The sequence below is a fragment of the Meleagris gallopavo genome, chromosome 8 (genome assembly GCF_905368555.1).
Source record: "Meleagris gallopavo chromosome 8, MGAL_WU_HG_1.1, whole genome shotgun sequence".
Lineage (NCBI taxonomy): Eukaryota > Metazoa > Chordata > Aves > Galliformes > Phasianidae > Meleagris > Meleagris gallopavo.
This window is the reverse complement of record NC_139411.1, coordinates 14,446,628-14,471,240: the sequence shown is the minus strand read 5'-3', so window position 1 is coordinate 14,471,240 and position 24,613 is coordinate 14,446,628. Positions and strand designations below refer to the sequence as shown.

Below are 24,613 nucleotides of genomic sequence, written 5' to 3'. Positions count from 1 at the left end.
TTCAGGTTGCAGTTCATATGCTGAATTCTTCTCTTCACCTTGGTACTATCTCTTCACCACAGGCCTTCTGTTAGCTATCGGACTGCCCAGCCTGGCCTCAGGATCTGCCTCTTCACCACAGGCCTGTGTGGTGAGCTTCAATCTTGATCAAACCTGGTTGTGGTTTTGGACTCTGCCCTGCCCGGTTGCCAGCCCGTGTGTCCCACTGGCTGCTGGCCTGCTGCTGATATCTCATGTAAGTCCAGGAGCTGATGGAACGTAAGAGATGAGTAAAAAGCTATCACAAAAACTTGTGAGTAATGGTTAGAAATGGTGATTCAGCACCCATGCTACTGCTGGGATGTGTCAGATGAAGGATTTCTTGTCGCTTGTCTCAGACCTTGCTTCAGCAGTATGAAATATTGATTGTGAATTAATTAGAAACAATTCTACTACATGATCATAAAATTGTTTTTCTTTCCATGAATGGATGTAGCTCATTTATCTCTGTCAAAAGAACTTGTATCAGTCTCTGAATTTCACTTAAGTCTTCTGAAGTTTTAGACTCTTTTTATTTGGGATTTTAGAATTATGCATGCAGTTCTGAGCACCTGAGTTCTTTTGGTTTTTAAATGTGTTTCACAGCTGCAGATGATCCTGCCTTCTTAAGCATAGCCATAAGGCTCCCATGTGCCAGGAGCCCGGCACCCAGCACAGCTGGTAGGACACGTGCAGCCTGGCGCTGCAGCAGAGGATAGGGCAGGGCCCTGGGCTGAAGGCACGAGCCTGGGGAAGCTGCCAGCTGTGGCTTGCTCAGTCCCAATGATGCCCCTCAGCTGAGCAGCACACTGCATGCAGCCCCCTTTTTTGCTGGACTTGCAATGACTGCTGTGCTCTATTGTAATTCACCATGAGAAAAGAAGCCAGACTTTTGTCACTGGCAGGCAGCTGCCACTCTGGAATGATGCATGCCGTGTGGAGTGCTGATTTTCCTGGGCTCTGACTACATGCATTTGTCAGGGGAATCTGGCATGTAGTGGTGCTTCTTGGTGCACATGGGGGATAGGTTTATTTCTTCACTGCATATTTGGTGACCTGTTGCATCTTTTGATCTGAAGAAAAAGTCTTGTACTAAACTGCTGGAAAAATGTAAGATGCTGCTGAAATCAACTGTTGTTTGAGTCCGTATGGATCATGTGATGTCTAAAAGCTTTTTTTCCCCCTACAACATGGAGATTAAAAAAAAAGAAAAAAACAAAAAAGAGCAACAGTTTCCTCAAGGGCAGCATGGAGTCCCTCCACTCGAGCAGTCAGTCCTGCCTGTAAAGCTCAGCATGCTGAATGTTGTTAGACTTGTGATAGAGATCACAGTAGTGTCAGTTCTCAGATCAAAGAGAAATAAAGGATCATGTTCCTGTCCCAAGAGAAGGCAATTGGTTTTGAAGGGCTGTCAGTCCTGAAATTTCAAATACAAACATGTACATATGCCTGCAAAGTCAGTCTTCTGAATGTGTGAATAACCTTTCTCCAGACTGGATTTTGTAGCACAAAGCCCTCTGAAAGGCAGCCTGACACAACTGGATGATGTGGTGCTCGTTTGAATGTTTAGGCTAAAAATACTTCAAAACAGACTTGAAGTAAAAGAAGCAAGTGGTTACAGGTTGCTGAATTGATTACTGGTGAGGAATACAGCAACTGTTTACTCTAGATAACCACTGCAATAGAGAGTAATAAAGGAGAACTGATTTGGGACTATCATTGGGATTGCAGTAGTTTAAATACTGGTGAGGAGGGATTTAAACTGACCTGAACCCCAGGAACAGTCTCTTGATTGCCCAAGGTCTTCAGTCTATGAAGCACTGAGGACATGTTGAGAGAATCTCTACTTGGATCACTCTGAGATAACTCGTAGAGGGAGGCTCAGGACTAAATTCTTTGGTCATTCTGGGTTTTATTTGCAGACCATCCTTAAGTCTAAGCTCTAAGGAGCACCTTGCAGGCAGGGATCCTGCTGAAGGAAGAAAATTTACCAGCTTTTCCCCATTTGAATCTGTGGGTCTATGTCTCATGCTTTCCTTCTGTGATATTATGCTTGGAACACTTAAAGAACTGCATTATCAACCCAAAACAAATGATTCCTGTCCTTCTACCTTCTCTTGAAAGGGAAAAATAAAAAATAAAAAAAAGAGAATTTCAAATAGATCAAGAAATTCCAAACTGAAGTAGGCCCTTCTGTTGATATGGTGAGGCTTTGGTGTCACCCAACCCTCCCAGACATTGCTGCCTGTGCTAAGTGGGAGCTACAGTGCTCCAATCAGACAGCCTTGGTGGCAGGAGTGGGAAGCAGTGAGCGCGGTGGGCTGCGGGTTAATTCTTTATGAAATGAGATTGTTGTTCATGTGTGTCATGCAACTGCACTCAAGAGACCCAGTTTTGATTGCTTATATTACCAGCTGGGAACTCTGAAGTTTGTAATTTTAGTAGCAAAAGGAGAAATGTAATTTTCTAGAGATTCTTTTTTTTCTCTTTCAAAGCAATTATCCAGTGTCTATAGAGTCAACATGTAAACTCAGTGCTAATTCTTTTATGAGAGGTTAATTTTTATAATAGGGGAAAAAACATGCAGCAATTGAAATTGAATGGGCTTATCTCTATATCCAGAAGCACCCTCCCAAGCTGAATGCATTATCTTTGACAATGCCCAGCATTCGCACAGACAGGAGCATTTCTGAGTTCCAAGTCTGCTTCAATCCAAGACAGTATGGTGTCATTCCTACATAACAAATAGGAAAACAGTAGCAAGGAGCTTCCAGCAAGACTAGAGACAGTGCCATGTGTTTAACACTTGGGAGACGCTGCTGGCTACTACTGTTTCATCTCTTCAGCAATATTAGTGTCTTTTCTGAGATAGGTGTATGTAGGCACAGGAATTCGGGGCCTGATTTTGAGAGGAGATGACAAGAGAAAGAAGTAATGCTTATTTTCCCTGAAGCTAATGAAAGTAGAAATATTTTTCTTACATTCTTGAATTTTCTCCATTTATCAGTAAATATTCAGTGTTTTCATTTTAATCAAATTATGGCACTGGATTAAAAAGTCAAAGTGCAGTAGTGAAAACATTGAGTTTATTGTGAATGCTCGTTCTTGGAGGTGTCGCCTGCATTCAGATAGTTTCTACTCCACAGTATAAGTGGTCTTTCAAATTTTACTGTGAGGAAAACTTATAAATAGATAATTTCATAATCTTTAGAAAATCCCAGCAATCCCAGAAAGAAGAAAATGCATATTTCCACTATAAAGCATTTGTTATTTTCTTATTCGCTATTACTACTAATTCAGTGATCTCCTATGTGTTTTGGCATTTGCAGTGAGAAAGTTATTTTTATGATGTAATGTTAGAGTTTACTACATATATTTTTAGATTCCTTTCCTGATAGATAATTTGATATTTGCTTTCTTTTTGATTCTTTTATGTTTCCCTTGCTTCCCAGCAAAAGCAGAGGCGACAGATGAGCTCTTTATTTAACTTCAAGTTATTTTAATTTAGTCCAGGTTAATTATTTTGTGTGTCTATTGAAGATTGCTTCATTTTCAGGAAATGAATGTTCAGCTTTACCTGAAAAAGAAGGAAAATGAACAGATTTGTTTTTAAAAGCTTGTCATTTAAAAGCTTGTCATTAATACCACATACTGTAACTTTGTAAGGCTGATTTAAAATCCCAGTCACTCAGAATACAAAAATAAGCCCAAACATGCAAACACTTGCAATACAATAGTGAGCTCACCAAAGTCAGAGGAAACCTTTCACTGGTTTTAAAGGATGTTGGATTATTCCCTGAAGCAGGCGAATAACACCACAAACACACACCTGAGCATATCCACTAAAAATGTGAAGGCTCTTCAGCTGCAGTCACACTCCTTGTTCAGACAGTGGCACAGCCAGGTGAGGGCTCATTGCCCTGGGTTCTTGCTGCTCCACACCTGTCTATCTGCTCATGCTAAACTACACCCATAATCACACCCCAACCTCATCCGGTTTAGTTGATGCACATCTAATAGAAGATCACTGCTATACATATGGAAGATCTCCACGCTTTCTGTGCGGAGCTCTATGTAAGCAACAGCAGAGGGGGTACCTCACTGGAGATGCAAGTAAAGCACCCAGCTCTGCTGCAAGACAATAGGAGTTGATTAACTCCCAGCTGAGCTTTTGAAAATATCCGACTTTGTTCTTAGGCCACCCTTCAGCTGAAAATAGTGCATAGGGAATGCTACTGGTTGCAGTGAAGCAGAATATTCATCTTCATTCTTAGCTCAGTTGGCATGATACCTCACTTAGCAGCAATAAGCTAAGATTTAAAAAAAAAAAAATAAAAAAAAATAAAAATCTGGCAGCCCAGAATTAGCAGTGGGTGAAATGCTGTGAGGAGCATGGGAGGCAGCGGTGGTGTTGTGGAAAGGCACAGGGCCTGATTATCCAGGCGTTGAGAGGGATGGAGAAAAAAAAAAAACGGGATGTTCTGCAGCTTAATTAATGGAAAGAGGCTTGTGCATCTGACAGCAGCCCCTCTGCAAGGTGAATTCTTTCATAAAGAGCCTCATTCATGAGTTGCCAAGACATCCACAACCTATTCTTGAATTCACACAAAAATTAAAAGAAAAACAACTGACTGGCTAATTTAGCGACTTGCAGGATGCAGCTGGTGCTACTGTTTTCACAAAAAAAAAGGGCCTTTTCCCTTCCACCTCCCAACCATTCCAGTCTTTCTCCCCACCCCCAGCTATTTTGTATCCTGCTGCACCAGCCAGGAGTGTGACAACTCCCTGACTTAGCTGGCACTGTGGGATATCGCATAACAAAGGCGAATGAGATGTGGATGACAGGGGGGGTTCTGGCCAGGGCTGGGGAAGCGATTCTGACCCTCTCCATCAGCTGAGAGGAGGAACTTGCTTCTGTCTGTGAGTTGGTGTTTTTTGTTTATTTGTTTGTTTGTTTTTCTGTTTTGTTTTAAAGAAATAAAGAAAGGGCTTAATTGTGCTGGATAATGCAATTTCTTTCCTGGCATCTTGATAAATCACCAGCTAACTATCCCATGTACCACTGAGGAGACAGTTTGTATAGCTCAATACATATGAAGATGCTTCATGTTTCCAGCACTGATATATTATCACAGAATCACAGAATGGTCAAGGTTGGAAAGTACCCCAAGGATTATGAATCTCCAACAACCCTGCCACATGCAGGCCCACCAACCTCCACATTCAATACTAGACGAGGCTGCCCAGGGCCCCATCTAACCTGGCCTTGAACACCTCCAGGGATGGGGCATCCACAACCTCTCTGGGTAGCTTGTTCCAGCACCTCACCACTTGTAGTAAAGAACTTCTCCCTGACATCCAACCTAAATCTTCCCTCCTTCAACTTAAAATCATTTTCCCTTGTCCTACTGTTATCTACCCTTTCAAAGAGTTTACTCCCCTCCTGTTTAAAGGCTCCTTTTAGGTACTGAAAGGCTGCAGTGAGGTCACCCCATAGCCTTCTTCCTCAGCCTGTCTTCATAGAGGAGGTGCTCCAGCCCTCTAATCATCCTTGTGGCCCACTTCTGGACCTCAAATATTATGATCTCAGCTCTTCCTAGCTGCTACAGTAGTTCACATTCTCATTACCTGACTCAGAAAAAAACAAATCCCACCTGCCCCCAAAATCCCTTTTCACTCAATTTTCCATCCCAAAGGGTATTTAATACAAAATCCTGCTGTGAGTGACAATAATTTAAGAACCAGTTAGGTTGGGAGCTCTAGCAAGCCACTGGCTATTTTTAAAATAGTGTTGAGCAAATCTAAAGGTTTCTGAAAGGTGTTTGAATTGATGTGGTATATTGCCATCTGACTCTGACAGGCCTCCTGGTGTAGCTAACACAGGTAGAGCTGCTCTGGCATCGACAGCTATGGGAAGTGACTGAAATAAATTGTTTATGTGGCCAGAGCTTTATTTAGCAAGGGAATCTCACAACTAACACTGCCAGCAAAGAAAGTAAAGAAAGCGTCATGCAGACTTTGCTAAAACTCCATCTGAGACAGTGATTGTGCCCTTGAGACCAACCCAATCCTGCCTGGTTAAAAGCTGCAAAAGGAGAAGGTTGCAGATGAGGCTGCTCAGCTTCCGAATGACACAGAACAGACCTATGGTTTTTCTAGACCTGAACTCAGCAAATTTAGAGCTGGTTTGTCATGTGGGTTATTTCCCCAGCTCCCATCTTTCATGAGAAGGTGGGTGTGCCAGGAGATGCTGAGCAGAAACCGAAAGGGGAAGTGCTCCAAGCAGCTCTGCAGTAGGTGAGGGCTTTCTCTATCCGTTGAGCCTGAAATGCGATGGGTGTGCCTTTTGCTCATACTTCTTATTGCTGTGGCTGCTTGTCTAGTCCTGTTATACACCGAGGGCTGTGCAGAGTCAGAAAAGTCTCCAAATTAGGTGCCTGGTAACATTGCAATTTCTACAGCTTATTATTAGGATTTTAAAAAATGCAACAGAAATTGGAGGAGGATAGGATTAATAAAAGTAGGGTCAAGCTTTCTCCTCCCACTTTTTCTCCATGTTTCTCGGCAATGTTAGACCATTAAGGGACTGCCAGCATCTTCAAGTCTGGAATTTTTCCCCTGGCTAAAACTGAGCTAGAATGTAGTACACCACATCACAATTGGAAGTTGTGAGGATTCATTCAGTCACATTAAGGACTGACAGGATCCTTCAGTGGCTCAAAGTAACCTTATTTAGCAAAGTTGCCTTTGCAATCTCTTTTATTGGCTTCTAAGTTCAGAGGATGTCCTTTTCATCTGAAGGGCTCAGCAAGGCTTTCTAGAAAGGCTTCTCTCCCCTCCTTTTTCCCTCCCCTCTCTTGTCCAGTTGGATCTGGAGAAAGTTATAAAAGTAATGTTCATTAAAACAGAATGGGAATATTCCAGCAGTTTGGAGAGTACAAAAAGCTGTTGGAAAGCTGTGAAAAGGATTTTGTGCGAACTCAAAGAATCCCCCCCCTGTTATAAAGTGACAACCCAATATCCCCAAAGGGAACAGCAGGAGGGAAACCTAAACCTGCGGACAAAGTCAACCGATAATGATTGGAGAGTTAATTACTTTAAAGCTCACAAAGACAAGCTGAGGTGTTAAAATGGTTCCTGCAAACAGCAGCATCCTCCCCTTTCACCTAGCCTAACTAATCGCAGCAGGACGGTAGCAAGAAGGACATGAACGGCCCCTGATTACAGCAGCTTTCACTCGCTCAGAGCAAACTGATCCCTATTTATTTTCAGTTCCATCCGTCATCTCATCAGCTGTCCTCACAAAGCATTAATGTGTATGTGTACAAAAACACAAAGCTGCTCCAAGTTCAGTGATACTGAGTGATACAGAAGCCTGCAATATCCCCGGCCCTCCTCCTGGGATTAGCCTAGAAAACACTACTCTTGCACTCTTACGGCAACAAAATGCTTCCTGTCATATCAGCGCATTTTATGTGGTAAAGGGAGAAATTTAAATCCAATATAAATATAACTAATATTTTACTGTGCGGCCTCGGTGATAATCCTTTTCAGATAATTTGTTTTGGGTCATGCTGAGATTCCATTTGTGAGGTAGCAGGTAAAGACTACAGAGTTTAAATACATCAATAGGAAGTATTTCAGGTGACAGTGATTGTTACAAAAAACCTGATAACCCACTGGACTAATAAGAATTGATTACCATTTATTAAAATGGCTATTAATCACTTACTAATGCTTTATAATGTGTATAAAAGAATGTGTTGTGAGATACTGTATATATGAAAGACATTGCTGCACAGGATACTGTCATCTGAAAGAACCACCTGTTTTTTGTGCTTTGCTTTTGGCCTTGTTCCATTGTGCCCCTATATCTTTGTTCTGCTGCTTCAAACATGTATAATACAGCAAAAAGACACAGGGTTTCAAATGTGCATTTTGAGCAAGTTTCTTCTCCTGGGCTAGCACAGCTATCTCCATGACAGGACCTCCTGTGACTAGAGCAAGACCCTTGGAATCCAGGTGGACAGATTCTTCCTTATGTTGGCATCCCCTTCTGATGGCTGTGCTCTGTTCTTTGTACCCCTGATTGGAAAACGGGAAAAATAGTATGCATTCATCTAACAGAGCTCTTATAGGAACTAATTAATTAAGGATTGTGAAGTACTTTGATCTGACAGCGTGGAATATTTGCTGGAGTAGAATGGAACATGTGGGATTTATTATAAAAAGTCACTGTCTCTGTCCCTGTGGGATGACAGCTGATCTACCACAAACATTTATTTCCAAATTATAGTATCATACCAATCTCAGCTCTTGAGTTGAGACTGCTGTAGCATTTACCTTATAAACTGTTAGTTTCAGGAATTAAAATGCCCCTATATCAATAAGGTGGCAGCAGAAGACTATTATATATTTTTATTCAAATTTATTAAATGTAATAGATGAGACAGCAAATTATCAGTAATTGTGCCCATAGGTTATTCACTCCATGTGTGTATAACTAAATGCATGTATACATTTGTATGATACATAGTATAGTTAATTAATACTGTTTAAATAGTACAGTGATGCTCTGTTGCGGGCAGTAATGCATATCCCCATACAGAAGCCAAGAAACCTGTTTGTATTTAGCTGGGTAGACTTAGTTACATGGATTAATCTTTCAAATGGAATTGCAACACACAGGGCTGTAAAAAGAAAATCCTAAGTTAAAAAAAAAAAAAAGAAAGAAAGAAAGTTTAAATCTAGAACAAATATAAAGTTGAAGGTCAGGGATGCATGGAAGGTGCTGAACCCATGGCAGGTAAGCCAAGCAGAGGAGGTAAGTAAAAGTAAAGAATATATGCATGAGGCCAGTCAGCGGGGACATGCTTGGGATAGCTGTAGAGGCTGAGAAGACTGCACTCTTATAGTGAATTTTCTGCCCAAGGTCACTTCTTTCAGCAGCTTGTGCCAGGGAAGGCAATTTCCAAGTGAGTGTACTCACATATGTGGGTACGTATGGTAATAATAGAAAGAACATCCTGGCTTTGTGAAAGGCAGAGAAAGTTTTGCCACTGACTTTGATATGGGTCAAAACTTCACTCTCAACAGCTCCAAAGATCCATAGAGATCTGTTGCTATAACAATTATATGAACAACCATATCATTGTTCCTAACTGTGCTGCAACCTCACTGACTGTAATGGATTTCCACCAGTGATTAAAGCCCTCGAAGAAAAAATCTTATATATGGCAGAAGTTAAATGCACAAAAATATTTTTGCTGATTTCAGACAAGTGTCTGAAAATTTCTTTCTGTACAGTGATGAATCTGGTCTGCATGTGGCTAGGCTTCATTTAAGTCTCCAGCCTGACTTACTATAGTCTCACTGCTCTACATATAGTAATCTTCAGATTTCAATTTTTTGAGAATTGAATTTAACTCAGACCATGCTCCCCCCTTCTTGCTTTCTCTTCCTTGTGATTCAAAAATAGCCACTGTACATGAGGTTTTGGAAACATCCTAAGGACAGTTGAAAGTAAGGATATGGTTACTATGAACACTTCAATACAGATGTGCAACCAAATATATTTTTCCAAAGGGAGGAAAAAAAAAAAAGGGGTGTTTACACTGTAATTGAAGCAAGGAAATTAACAGAACAGGGTGAACTGACCCATAGAACTTCCTTCTAAAAGCAGACGAGAGTGTCTTTGAGTTTAGAGAGCATTATATTTTTTTTTACTTTTAGTAATAGGGATGTATTTTTAGAAGATGGGATGGTATATTTGATGTGAAGGCGTCCAGACACTTGTTACTATCTGGGGGCATAAACTGTCTTTGTACCTCATCAGTTCTATAGAGTATGTGGGAGAGTAAATGCCCCAGAGTTTTGCAGTAGTAGACATGTTCAACTTTTATTTGCTTAATTTGCTTATTTGAATTGAATTGCTTACACTGACTTTCTTGATGGGCTTATAATTTTTCAGTGGTTATTTTTAATGTAGCTTCAGTTTTAAATAGGAATTATTGTGTTTACACACAAGAAAAGAAGGATTTCTTATCTAGATCACAAAGCAAAAAGCGCCTAACATACTAGACATTCTTGGTTAGCTCCAAAGTGTTTCTGGCACGTATGGTTTGTCTGTGCAACACACATTGTTTTAGACCACCAATTGTTTTTCAAGTTGAACTGCCCAAAATTCACATGTTGCAATTCTTTTGAAATAGTAATACTGTTTCTTAGGACAGAGTAAAATTGACAGGGATAGAGGATCTAACTTCATTGGAGAATGATTAACCAATAAAGAAGTTCATGTGCTTTACATAGTATTAGATACACCTGTAAATGTCAAGATCCATAGGACTTTATCTTCAAACAAAAGATTTTTGAATATAATAAAACCTGGAACTCAATACCTAAGGATATATTGTCCTCTAAAGTTTATTTTTATAAAAAGAACAAATACACGTATTTAAAGTAGAGACTTTTATGATTTTTTTTTCTGTGCTATTCTTCAGCACACTCATAATTTTAAAATGGCCAAACAGATTGTCAAGTTTTCTCCAGTGTTTTGTTTCCTGAACTGGGACGTACCATGCCAAGTTTCAGTTTCAAGAGATTATTTTTCTCTCTTACCACTGAACAAGTTGTAAATTTCCCAGGAAAAAAAAAAAAAAGAAAAAAGGTCTATAATGGAAATGTTGACACAACATTCAGAATACTATCGCTACAAATTATGCTGTAATGATTTACATTGTTTCCAATAATTTAAAAACCATTTTCAATCACAGCCAAATCCTGCATAATACATGAACTTTGAAGGATTTTCCAATAAATATTAGGTTACTACACATTTCAGTTTGCTGTTCTACATTTAAAAGGCTGCATCTGGCCATTAAAAGACCAGCTCCTCAGTCAACAGGTACGGTATCACAGCTATGCGCTGGAAAAACATTTTCACCTGGTGATGTCTGTAAGTAGGTCATTCAATTTTACAGCGCTCTGAAACACCGCTAAGGAGCTTCCTTATTCAGTATCCACAGGAATTGACTGAAAAAAGTTGCACTAAACCTAAATGGCTAATATATTATTATGGAAACAATGGTTTTTTCCCGTTACTGGCCTACGTGCAATACATGATCTAGGAAAGACCTTGTTGATTTATTGTAGGAGGTCATTTGCTGCCCACTCAAGTTTCTTTCTTTTCCCCTCTCTGTGTGCACAATGATTATTATTATTTTTTTATATAAATACTTTATCTTTTCTTTTTCAGGACCAGACGTTAATCCTATAAAGCTTGGCAGAGTGGCACCCAAACACATGGCAAAGGATGTCAGGGATGAGGCTCAGGAATGGGGCTCAGGGTTGGCGCTAACTGGAGGAGCTGCCCAGGTGGGCAGGACCGCCTCCTCCTCCCTTGCCTGGTACCACAGCCCACGATACCTGGTCACTTGAGCGAAAAGAGGTGTTTGCGAACCATGACTGACAAAACCACCTCGGGGATTAAAACTTTCACGCGTTGCTTGCGCGGCCCTTGGCAGCATGGCTCCATGGCTGCACGGCCTTCCCGCCCCGCTCGCCCCCTCCTCAGCCCAACGGCGGCCGCGGGGCCGCGCCTCCCCCAAACTTTATTGCCTCCTTTTTCCCCTTGCTCGCTCTCTCTTTTTTTTTTTCTTTGAGGGAAAAAGGTGGGGGGAGCTCTCAATTTCCCACTTGCCAACAGCAGATAAAAAAGTGGGGAGGGACCTCTTCTGTCACAGCCTATGTAGATTAACCTTTCAATTAGCTGTTATCAGGTCCTGTGTCTCAGCACCAGCGCTCGCGATCCGCGCCCGCCCGCACCGGGAGGCCGGGGCTCGGGCCGGGCTCGGCGTTAATTCCTCGGCGCTAATTGCCGGCGCGGCTCCCCCTCCCCCGCCGGAGCCGATCCGGCCGTCCACCTTTAGCGCCGGGAGTGCGAAGAGGCGCCCGCCGAGGAGGAGGGGAGGCACAAGGTATGCTCTCGGCATCCGTCTGCTTTTTGCCCCCTCCCGCGAAGAGGCTCGCGGAAGGTAACCGGTGCCATCCATCCGCTGCCGGGGGATTCCCTCCACCCCCCTCCCGGCTCGTCTGGGGCTCTTCGGCGTGTGTTTGGGGAAGGGGGTGGGGGAGGCCGTGTTGTTGTTGTGTTCTGGCTCTGGTTGCGGCCAGGAGAGAGAGCGAGCGAGCGAGAGACGGAGCGGGAGCGGGCGAGCGAGAGAGAGAGAGGAGCCGCGATCGCGTTTCAGGGGCAGCACATTCCGCAGGAACCGCTCTGCAGACGCACGCACGGGCAGAGAAAGGAGGTCACGGCCGGCGGAGGGAACCTGCAGCCGAGGTCAGATTGCCCGGAGTTACGCGGGGTAGCGGAGAGCGTGCGGCGGGGCTGGTTCCGCGCTGGGTGACGGGCTGCGATTTGCCGTAATCACCCTTCTCTCTCCCTCGGGCGGTGCAGAGGACTTGTCACAGCCCGGGCACTTTTTTTTTTTCTTTCTTTTTTTTTTTTTTTTCTTTTTTCTTTTCCTCCCCCCTTTTGCACTGGAGGCTGATGCACGTGTTTGCAGACACTCGCGCTCGGTAAACGCGTTGCAACGCGGTGCGCTTTGCAGGCACGGGGAGCAGCAGCAGGAGGCGATGGCCGGGCAGATGGGGCGGGGGGAGGCAGCGGATGGCCGAGGTTTTGCGCTGCGTGCTCCCACCCCGCCTCGCCGAGGCGGCAATTGTTCCCTCGCAGGCGGGGTGACAGAGGAGTCCCTGCGCTTCGCATGGCGAAACTTGCAGGGAGCTGCGTGCGGCTGTAGAGCCGGGAGTCATTGTCGTCGTCCTCGCTTCCACCCCTCCTCCTCCTTCTCCCTCCCTCCCTTCGCGGTGCGGGGTGTGTGTGCGCGATAAGCGGCTGCCAGCGCCAGGCACCTCGGGAGGGCCGTGCTGGGAGCGCGCCGCTCCATCCCGCCCGCCCGGACGAGCGGCGGCATCTGAAGCGCGCGCGTGACGCTCGAGATTTAAGGCAGCTCGATCGTGTGTGTCGCGCGCCCGCCCGCCCGCCCTCCCGGGCTGCCTGAGGCGGCCGCCGCCGGTGTCTCTTCCTGGCGCTCACCCTCCCGAACAAACTTCGGCGGCAGGAGCGGGTGGGGCAGAGGCGGGTGGGGGAGGGTAGCGAAGCCGGGGGAGCCAGACGGACGGCTGGGGCAGCCAACGGGAGGGCGGGTCCACGAGAACTCGCTCCTCCGCCGGCAGCCGGAGACCAACCGCCGGCGTCCGAGGCCCCAGCAATGAGGCGGGCTTGCGCGACTGTGTGGCGGCTTCGGCAGCCAATGACAGCTCCCGGCACCGCCCTTTCTGGCGGGAGGGCGGGGCCGCCCGTGGAGGGAGGGGCGTGCCTCGTGATTGACACGCCCCGCCTTCCAATGGGGGAGGCGGGCCGGTTGCCGGGCGGAACGGGGCCGGTGTGGGCGTTTGATGGACGTGGGTGCGCAGCCTATGAGAGTAGAGCGGCGTGCGCAAGACGACCCAATGGCGGACGCCGGTGGGCGGGGCGCGGGTGTAGGTAAGGTTTTAATGGGACTCCATTGGGCTGTAATCAGTGTCATGTCGGATTCACGTTAAGTACAACAGGGCGAAACAAAATGGCGGCGTAGGTGAGGCGAGGCGAGGCGAGCCGCGGCAGTAGGGGGAGTAGCGGCAGCTGCCGGCAGGGGAGCAACGCGGCGGCGGGGGCAGCCGCCTCGGCGCAGCCCGACGGCGAGAGCAGGGGACGACGAGCCGGCAGCAGGGGGAGCCGCTGCGGCGCCTGGAGGAGGCTCCTCCCCCCGCGCCCCGGCCCCGCGAGGTGAGTGGTACCGGGGGGCGCAGTCTGACGGGCGCGGCGCGGCCCGAGCTCCGCCATCGGGGGGGGTGCAGGTGCGCGCTGCCCGGCCCCGGGCCCGTCGCTGTCCCGCGGGGTGCAGCCTACAGGCCGGGTGCCGCTGTGGGGATGGACGTCCCGCGGTAGGGCTCGGCCCCTGACAGATAGAACGGCGGCTGGGGCTGCGAGCTGGGGAGGGGAGCCGCGATGTCTTAAAGTGCTCCGAACTTCCCCGATAGAGGATGGGAGGGGTAAATTGGGTGATGCCGGCGGTGCTGGTTGCTGAGGCGGTGCTGGTTGCTGTCGTGTTGCTAGCTGCTTCTTAACATGTCATCCTTCATCGGCTGGTGGGGCTCACGGGGTGCGAGTGCTGCTCGGGTCCTGGCTCACGTGTGCTGCACTCGGTGCCCCCGGCTGTGCTGGGGTAGTTCTGAAGGCGCTGCCGTGTGGCTGTGCTTAAGGCAAGTGTCAGTCCCCTTCCTTGTTAAACAGTACGTGCTGTACTGAGAATAATACAGTAGATGGCTTCATGATGGGCATAATGCTGAAGGAATCGTGTACTGGTAGTCCTTGTCAGGATCTCCTTTCTCTCTGCGTCTTTTTTAGGTGCCACTGTTTTGTTGGGGAAGCAAATACCTTGCCTCTTGCATCAGTAGTTGGGATGGAAGTGTTAGGATGGAGCTGATTAGCTGTATCATTTTAAAGAATAGTTTGTGGGGGGGAAAAAATGGCCAAGAGCTTGCTGGATGCAATGGCAGTCTCCTTCCTTCTCTGCTGCAATCCTTACCTGACCCTGATGCTGCAGCAGAGAGCTGGCCTGCTGCTGCTGTTCCTGGCATGTGAGGAGCAGGCAGGAGGGGCAGAATGGAATTGTAACTCTCAGGTCACCAGCAGGTTGCACAAGTTGTTCTTCTGTTGTGTTTTTGTTGCTGGTTTTTTTTGTTTTTTTTTTATTTGTTTGTTTTTCTCTTTCTTGGTAGCTGCCGTGTTAACCTCCATTTTAAAAAGTTCGCCTGTGTTTACATCTAAGATAACTGCTGTGAATTTGTCATTAATACCTCCAAAAAAGACTTGAGAGAATGTTTTACGAAATACTTTTAGATGCTTGTCTAGGAACTTGTTATGTTTTCTGACTCAGAACAAAACTAAACTATTTTTTACGTTCTTCTTTCTCACTAGGCAGCTTGTTTTTGAAATCTAGATCACTTGGAAATAATGCCAGATACACGTTCAGTCTAAAAAATACCTCATCATGAGATTAAGGATTACTGATGACACATAAGAGTGACAGGTTCAGTCATTGCATTCTTTAATTAGAACCAGCTGTACAGTAGCTGTGCGTTTCATTAAGGACATACTTGCATTCATTCTAAATCTCTAGCTGCTATTTTGCAACTTCTTTGTATTTATCTGATAATTTATGACTTAAGTAGAGGGACAAGCCTTGACTAGAGATGGCTCTTCCTGTTTTTAAAAGTAATGTATTGTACATGCCTCCTCCCAGTGCTTGTGTTCTGCAGCTCTTCAAGCAGACTTGTTAACAGATGTGATTGGTAGTATAACATAATCAAAAGTTTCTGAGATGTTACTGCTTTCAAAATAAGATATTACAGAGTGTAGAAGCTGAAATGTGACATATGATATAGGGCTTAATGATTGCTGCAGTAAAACTGAAAGTGGTCCTATGCATTAAGATCTGCAGAACCCAATCTGTGACTGGATGGATGCTGCTAAGGGCTTGATTAAAACTTATTTAATTAAAAACAAGGGAAATGAATAAATAGACACGAGTACTTGATGCTAGTTTATAATCTCTCTTTAAAAATTGGCATTTCCTCAAGATCTCTGGACAATAAATTTCTAAACTTAGAGTTTTGAAGTTGCCTGTTTCCTCTTTCTGCTGAATCTGAAAAACTTGTTTCTGAAGCAAATTGTCTTCTATTTAGATGTACTGAGTATGTGTGTATACATCTATAGATGGTTAATCTTGGATCAATAACTGCCAGAGCAGAGCCTGGTTTGTGAAAGGCCTCTTTATCTTCAAGCTCTGGGGTCACCAAGCTGGATTACATTGCTGGCAGAGATGTTTGTTATTAAGAGGTTATTCAGTATCTTGTGTGTGGCAGACCTTGTCATGTCACTTGTGGAGGTCAGGGAACTACACCTCAAGAACATGTGCAATCGGAGTGGCAGAATAGCTGAAACTTGAAACTGCTGGTTGTGGGAAAACAAATCCAAAGTTGGATTGGGTGAATTGTATGTGGTTTCCTAAAGCAGAGCAACTTGGTTTCTGCTGGAAGGAGTGAATATGAAATATCTGGACTTTTCTCTTGAAATACCCTGCCCCATGCATTGGAAACTCTATGCTCATGCTGATAGACTTGACCAGTGTTGATTTAGTAGGTGCTAGCATGTAGGAGGCTGCATTACACATGGGGAATTTTAACCAAATAAGTAAAAATGTAGTTCTGAATGTATACTGCAGTGAAATTCCCATACCAAGAAGCAGGCTTTACATGAAGCTATAGACTTATGCTCACCTTTTGCCACAGTCACTGGCCAATAAAAATTCCTGTAACCCACAAGCTGCAGCATTTATACTGAAATGTTCATTGGTGTCCAGGCGCCTGGAACAGACCCTGCTCTGTGTGTTCTGGAATTTAATGGAAGTGATGTGGTTGCTTGTATGAAATGTAATATCACAGTGCTGCAGTAGGTTTCAAAATGAGAGAAGTATGTCTGACTCAGCAAATGCAGCAGTTTTCAGTATTTAATTGAGTACTGACCATCTTCGTGAAGACTCCTGATTGAACAGCCTAATTAAACCACTCCTGAACTGACAGCAGACTTTCTAGGAAACTGCAGTGTTACGTGCAGCTACAAAGACCTTCCAGAATGAAGGGCAAAGCATAAAAGGTCTCAATTTGAGCAAGTGTCCACTCCTTCGTGTACGGAGTTCTGCTTTGTTTGTTGTATTTCTGTATTTTCAGTGTCAGATTTGTGACACTGGTTCATAGGGTTTGTAATTCTTTGGAACCTTTCTTTTTGAAATCCCTGCATTTGTTTGCATTTTGCAGCTCCAAAGTTATTTTGGAATCATGAGAAACTGGTGAATCTGAGCAATGCTGTCAGGGGGGATGGAATTAAAATGCATGTTTACAGATAAAATAGTTGTATTACAGATACTTGAAAAATACATAACTGTTACCAAATATAACTTGTGTGAGTAGAGACTGGAAGCAAGCAGCACCATCCAGTCTGTGTAGCAGGGTTTAGTATGAGAGCCAGGTAATTCTTCAGGCCCCGAATTTGTATCAGGAATGTTTCTTCATCGTGGCAGTCAGTTAAACTTTTCTGAGTCTGGAAATGCTTATGCTCAGTCAAATCTTAAGGATGACAAATTAATTAAATGAATCGATTGTTTTTACTGTTGAGGTGCAGAAGAGTTTCATGTTCACCAATAGCATCAGTTCCTTTGTAATTAGTTCCGTTGTGTAGATAATAATAATTTGTGAAACATGATCAGTAGCTTATATTTAAACAGGCTCTTGGGAGGTTCAAGGGAGAGCAGCTATATAAAACAAAACAAACTTGTTGTGTGTTTTTTTTTCTCTGTAGTTGTTCTCTTTGGAGTTACAGTGCAGTCTTTTTTTAACAGTATTACTGTATCAATTCATTTTTTTTCCCCAACTTAAAATTCGCTCAAGTTTTAAACATGATTGAAATGCAAGATGACTTGAATAAATGAATATAAATGAGTGCCAAGAGTTATGTAATCATAGATATTACTGCTTGTTATAGGCTGTTTGCCAGAGCTTAAGAAATGTAGTTTCAGATTGCTTCAGTTTGGAATTTTGCTGAGAGACTGCTGAATCTTCTGCTTTACAACACAGCTCATCTATTGACAATGACGATTTCCCACTTTTGATATTTATTTTACTTTAAAGCTCATACAGTGCAGTCCTGTTTGTGTCTTCAAAAGTTTTTGCTTAAATTTCATGGCAGGAAAAAAAGCTGTCAGCTCACATTTAGTCGTTAGATGACTGCCGTGTTATTTGTGAGGTTTTTATCTTTTTTCCAAACCATTTTGCAGAAGCAATAAACTCCCAATCAAAATGGTTCTTAAGATTTTCTTGAGTAAGTTTCTATAGCCCTTGAATTTTCAATTGAAGAATGATTTTTCTTTACTTATTATGGATCATGGTAAGCTGAATCACTGAAACATGTTTTGTTGATATGACCTCCTGTGTATGTTTTCATGCTAATATGCATGTATTTATGTGAAAACGTACTGTTGCTTTGTTTTTATTTTTGTTCCTCAGAATCTCTATCAAAAACAGGTGCCTGTTAACTGCACGCTTCAGTGTGAGATGTGCCTTCGTTATTACAGTCTACATGACAGGATAGCTAGACATTAATGTAGGACTTAGTACTGCTGACACTATTCTGATACTCAAGGATTGATTCTTCTCAGTTGTATAATCAAAACATGTTGTAGCACACTGTAAGAAGTGGCAGTGGTTAATAATTTGACTTTTGCCAGTTTAGAGACTTATACAGTCTATGTATAGTCTGTATATGCGGTCATACTCTTATACTGATGGATCTCAGAGTGATTTATAGGCAGCTAGTATTTTTGAGAATGTTTTCAGATGTGTAGCTTGAATGGGAATTTCCTGTTGAATCAGCAGTAGCTTAAATGTTGGGGTGATGGAATTTAGGAGAGCTAAACCTGTTGAACGCTGTAAAAAATGTAAGGATTTTATGATATCTTGCTTGATGTGGGAAGGGACTAATCAAATGTTTTGGATAACCTTACAAACATTTTTGCATACTGCAGCGTCTATCTACCCAATGAATGAGTGTCTTTTTTACTACATCATCATGAAGCGTTCTCACCTGCCTCTTCCTTTTTCTCTTTCAAGGTCGTACCTTTTTTTCTGTGAGGATGTACCCCTGTCATCATGAATGAATCCTTCCTACGTTTCCATTTTGGTCAAGTAATTGGAAGCTTCAGCCAGCAGATATTTCCCTGCCTTTTCTGACTCTTCAGGATGGATATTTTTGAGATGAATCCCAGCGGTGTGTGGAATCCTTTGATTTGTGTTTGAGGTGCAAACGGCCTCTGAAAGATCTGCTGAAAGGATAAGGAGGAACCTCTATGGGTAAACAGTTACTGGTCAACCATGGTAAAACTTGCCAACCCACTTTATACGGAGTGGATTCTTGAAGCTATACAAAAAGTTAAAAAGCAAAAGCAACGGCCATCTGAAGAGAGAATATGTCACGCTGTTTGTGCTTCCCATGGATTAGATAAGAAGACTGTTTCGGAACAGCTGCAACTTAGTGTTCAAGATGGTTCTATTCTTAAAGTTACCAACAAAGGCCTTGCATCCTACAAGGACCCAGATAATCCTGGACGGTTTTCGTCTGTTAAACCTGGCACTATTCCGAAATCTGTTAAAGGATCTAGAGGAGCTTGTAATGAGCTCCGTAATGTGGATTGGAATAAACTGTTGAGAAGAGCAATTGAAGGGCTTCAAGAACCAAGTGGCTCCTCGCTGAAAAACATAGAGAAGTATTTGAGAAGTCAAAATGACCTAGCAAGTATTTTCAACAACCCTGCCTTTCAGCAGAGATTGCGTCTGGGGGCCAAACGTGCTGTGAACAATGGCAGATTACTGAAGGATGGACCTCAGTATAGAGTGAATTATGGCGGTTTGGAAAGCAAAGGAGCTCCTAAATATTCCAGTGGTTTCCCAGCTTCTCTTCCACCTGTCAGCCTTCTACCCCATGAAAAAGATCAGGTAAGGCTGAAAAAATGAAATTTTTTCAAAATGAAAAAAAAAAATGAAATTATCATGAATTGTGATAATGCAGAAGTAATGATTCTTTCTGTTCTTAATTTAGCCATTCACGTCTGTGTAAGTGAGGATGTGTGTCAAAGACCCGTGCAAAATCAGTTCCGATAAGGCACGTTTACTTAGCTCCCTGGATTCTGTGTTGGACAGCATGTTTTTTGGATTTTTGATAGGTAAACAGGAGAGCAGCAGGGAAGAGTGCAGCTGTATGCTCTCTTCTAGGTGTCAGACTGTTCTGTTTGGTGGACTGGTGTTGCTGAGATCTGCTATCTGATTTGGTTGTGGCATTCTTCTTTTTATGTGTGGATGTATTTGATTTTTCTTGTGGTTCTGACACCAGCTGAAGTGCTACCATAGACCTCTTGATGCTTAAGTCTCTTAGAGTGTTTTTTCTTTTCTTTCCTAAAGACATTCATATGTAGTTAGTTGGCTCCCTATTGACTGTAGTTTTAAAGCTAATGTAACTATTATGGGAAATATTTGTTATTTGTGATAAACTTGAGAATCCTCTTCTTATTTTCAGTTTCCTTGGACTTGTGTGTAGTGATTTTTTTTTTTTTTTTTTTGAGTACTTGGCTCTTGTTTTCAGATTACTTATTCACAGGGTTTAAGCTTTGAGAAGAAAGGTGGGGGAGGTGTATGTGTCAATTGCCTTTGATGCTAGCCCTTCATTAAGGAAAAGTTTGCAGGCATTTTGATCATTTGTTTAGTGTGGTGAACTGTATTTTTTTCATTATACTTGGAAAGATGCAACCTGTTCAACTTGAGTTGATTTATTTTAACCTGAATAATTTGTGTTGTGGTTTTTTTTTTTTTTTTTTGTTTTTTTTTTTTTAATTTTTGTTAAGTACTTGATGGCAAAATTCTTTTTGGCATGGAATATCCCAGCTAGTGGTGGTGTTGTAGAGATGCCATTAGCATCTCTTTCGAGATACTGTAATATGCTTGTTTGTTTGTTTTGTTTGTTGGTTTTTGGTTTTGTTTTTTTTTTTTTTAATGGTTCTCAGTTATCATTTTCCTTGAGCTGATCTTAAGATGCTAAAGTGCATAGAGAAGGAAGTGTTTGTATAAGAAACAGGCACATTTTGAAGGAGAGTTGTTTATGGAGCTGTCAGAGGTGACAGAGGAAATAGTTACCTATAGGTTGGTGTGTGTGTGTGTGTGTGTGTGTGTGTGTGTGTTTCTTAAAGTATAGTTGCTGTTACATTAATTTCTGTTGATTTCTGTCAGATTGGACTTCCTAGGTGTCTGATGGGTGCATGGGGAGTGATGCTCAGTAATCAGAATGGGAATTCAGAAGTGTTGCTTACTGTGCAATTACTGCTGTAGCCATATACTGTAAGGAAGTTAATTACTTGTAATGATAAAGCTGTCTATTGTTTAAGTATTCAGAGATTCTCCTGTAATTCTGAGTCTGAGGTGACATTAAAAAATGTGGAGACTGGAATACTGAGCAACTGAGATAGTTTAATGCTATGATGCTTCATGTGAGTTCTGTGGGAATGAACATGTTCCCTCTTAGACTACCTCCAGGGAATGGCATCCATTGCTAGCAATGTTAGTTGGGTCATGGAACTGAAAAAGCCATTACTGCCATACCAAGGTGTTGGTATAAGAGTAAATCTGTCTTTCGGAAGTTAGCCCAACAAATCTGCTATCTAGCTACTGCTTTAGCAAGGAAAAAACAAAAAAACAAAAAAACTTTGATTTGTGTGCCTCAAAATTAGCAGTGTGACTTGTATGCTGAACAGTTTTTTGACATGCATTTCTTCCTGATACATAACATAGCTAACTACTGCTGATGTGAGGCTGATAAATATGCAGCTGTGCGTTGACGTAGTGCATGTCCTCAAGTGCGGTGCCTAGTTGTGCTGCTGTGTTACTGTGCTGATATGTGTAGGCTTCCAGTAAGTATAGTAGGTTTCCTGGTCTTCCAGCTGTATGGCTTCGAATGTACTTCAGAAATGATAGTTCTGCATCTGACTGTAAACAGATGTCTGTTTATTACTGGGATGCGCTTGCATGATCCTTTGATGTTAATGGCAACCTATGAATGAGCAGAACAACGCTGTAGGAGAACCGTTCAGCTACTTTAATTGTAAGTCTTTAGGTGGCTGTATAAAGAATGTCAAGATCGTTTATCTAATTTCCTACTAAAAACGTAGCCGAGTGACATCTCTCAGGAATTGTTAGACTTTGGGGAGATGAGTGTATTTTAGAGTTTCTTTGTTTGACTGGTCATGTAGCTAACTCTAATAAAAGCTAGTATTCTCCCTTTTTTTAAACACTAGAGGTGAAGTTCAATTATTCTTTCTTTTAACTTAATTTCAAGGATGAAAAGAACAGGAAAAGCTGCAGAAATCTGCTTAGATGTCTGTTGAAGCTTCTTGAATTGGATTGTAGTGCAGGTGCATAGATAACTCTCTCCTGCTGATGAATTGTTAAGACTTGCTGCGTTCAAAGTCTGCCTGTATTCAGAGCTCCCTCTTTGACAATCTAAACTTTCACACTTGCAGTACCAATTGCAGACTGTTCAGCTTTCTTTCTGAGGAACAGGTGAACCAGTACTGGTGGGGTGGTGTTTTGTGGTGGAGATCCTTCCTCCTCCGAGGCATTAGGGTGCCTGGTACGCTGAGAAGGTAAAATACTGCTGTAGTGTTGTCACTGAAGTTAGTTCTGTGGACTTGGAGCCTTGGCAATATTGTGGGGGTGTTCGGTGTATGGTGTGAAATGGTTATGTGGAACAGGGAGCTTGAAGTGCCAAGTTCTCTGGTTGGTGGTACAGAGCTGCTTTCCTTGCCTCTGTACCGAGTGGTTCAGTGCAAGTAGATAGATTCTTCTCTTTTAAGTTGAGGTAGAAATAACTGCAGTTGGTTACAGTAGCATTAGCGTGTGTTACCATGTTTCATCCTGTTACCGCTGGCCTGGAGAGGAGGGCTTGTTTTGAAGCACTGTTTCCTTCAAGTGTCATCTTAGCTCTGGGGCTGGGGCAGTGGTGTGCGGACTCCCAGGTGCTGGAAGTGGAAACGCGGTGCAGCTGTTGGGATTTTGTGCCATTCCATTGTGTCTCTGGGGGTTGCCTTTTCCCTTCTGTACGAAGGCTTGCGAGCACAAAGCTCAAGGAAGGGCAGATTGCTGTCAGGTGCTGCATGGTCTCTGCTGTATGGTGATACATGGTGTAAAACATAGAGTAGCATAAATTTTGAGGAGACATTGCAGTTACCTCTGGAATTCTGGTGGTTACATTAAGGCAGCCACTTGCTTGATGTGGATGGGTAACTTGAACCAAAGCACTTGAATAGATAGATGTCTGTATTAAAGCATTACATTTATGTTAAAGCAGCAGCCTCCAGCCAGGGATAGACAATTCATAACAACAAAAGGAAAATGAAAATAGTGATATCCTCTAGGATGGAGACTTTGGATGCTTTTTTTCTTTCCTATAAATAGAAACTTAAAAAAAAAAAAAAAAAAAAAACACAAAATGAAACAAACACCAGTCAACATGCAGGAAAGCAGAAAAAGAAAACTTCATTCCTCTTTAGCACTCTGCTGTATTGCAGTGCTTAGTTACTTTTAACGGTTTTACTGCTCTCATGCATTCTTCCTTATGTTCAGAGCTTTACTTAGAGATCTTTTCTGCCATGTTTCACACCTTCTCTTGAAAAGGGCTGTATAAGTATGTTAATCAGAAGATGCAGTGTAAAAGATGAGAACGTGGTAGGAAATGATGTGAACAGAGGGGGACATGAGTCTGAATATGCTAAGTAGTACCTAGCCTACAAACAGGAGGGGAGTCAACTCTTTGAAAGGGTAGATAACTGCAGGACAAGGGGAAATAGTTTTAAGTTGAGGTAGGGAAGATTTAGGTTGGATGTCAGGGAAGAGTTCTTTACAGAGAGAGTGGTGAGGTACTGGAACAGGCTGCCCAGAGAGGCTGTGGATGCCCCGTCCATGGAGGTGTTCAAGGCCAGATTGGATGGGGCCCTGGACAGCCTGATCTAGTATTAAATGGGAAGGTTGGTGGCCCTGCAGGTGGCGGGGGGGGGGCTGGAGATTCATGATCCCTGGGGTACTTCTAACCCTGGCCATTCTGTGATACATGAAAATATGCTTCTGGAAATGCAGCAGTGAAGTGGAATTTTAAAAGTTCTGGTTAAAATCCTTAAATGGATGCTTTTGTCTTGGATGGAGTCAGTTGGAGAGCAGCCATAGTGATGGTGCTTCCTGTGCATGTGCTGTATTCCTTGTTCTTGCCACTTAAACAAGCAATAGGAATGTGCTGCCATATGGGAACTGTATGGAGCATGCAAGGTCTTAAGAGATGTCCATCTCCTGAGCACACATTATGTAGATGTAAATCTGAAGAAGCCTGTAGACAGGGCTTCAAATACTTCTTAACGCTTTTGAATGAAACTGAAACAGAAAAAAATTGTCATAAAAAGATGAAGATGCAATGGAACATGGGGTATATCTCAGTAGCAACGTATTTGCTATGTTCAGTAGAGCTGCTACTTAAAGTGTGCTTTAAAGGCAGTACGCGTGTGGCTGATCTGATTGGTACTACATGTTGGTGGTGGTCCTGAACATTCTCTTTATGCAGGTCAACAACTGTATTAGTAATTGTTTCCATTGGATTCTTGGCATGAAATTTTTTTTTTTTTTTACTTTCCTCCCTTCTCTTTTAGTTTGTATTTCTAAGGTGACCTTCATGGAAAACCATAGTTTTTGCTTATTTATTTTTTTTAATACTCTCAACTCGTATCAAACTTTGTTTTTGCTGGCCTAAGTGCGTTTCACTTTTCAAAGTGTAACTTGGCATGGGCTGAATTTCAGTTTTCTGATACGCAGCTTGTGCCAGTGCAGACACTGGGTGTTCCTCCTTCTG

The 24,613-nt window shown here is 43.1% G+C and overlaps 1 protein-coding gene across 5 annotated transcripts in view; it reads left to right on the top strand.

Annotated features, from left to right (window-relative positions):
- The first annotated feature begins 11,314 nt into the window (after positions 1-11,314).
- Positions 11,315-24,613, top strand: part of KAT6B (lysine acetyltransferase 6B) — a 92,907-nt gene continuing 79,608 nt past the window's right edge. Inside the window, exons 1-2 of one of the 5 annotated variants that reach the window (XM_085229484.1) lie at positions 11,315-11,996; positions 18,790-19,671. In XM_085229484.1, the coding sequence (XP_085085610.1) occupies positions 19,051-19,671 (621 nt within the window). In that variant the 5' untranslated portion in view covers positions 11,315-11,996; positions 18,790-19,050. Of the gene's footprint in view, positions 12,359-13,193; positions 13,850-18,789; positions 19,672-24,613 lie in introns of those variants that run through there. The other 4 variants (XM_085229483.1, XM_085229481.1, XM_085229485.1 and 1 more) reach the window with 4 other exon arrangements.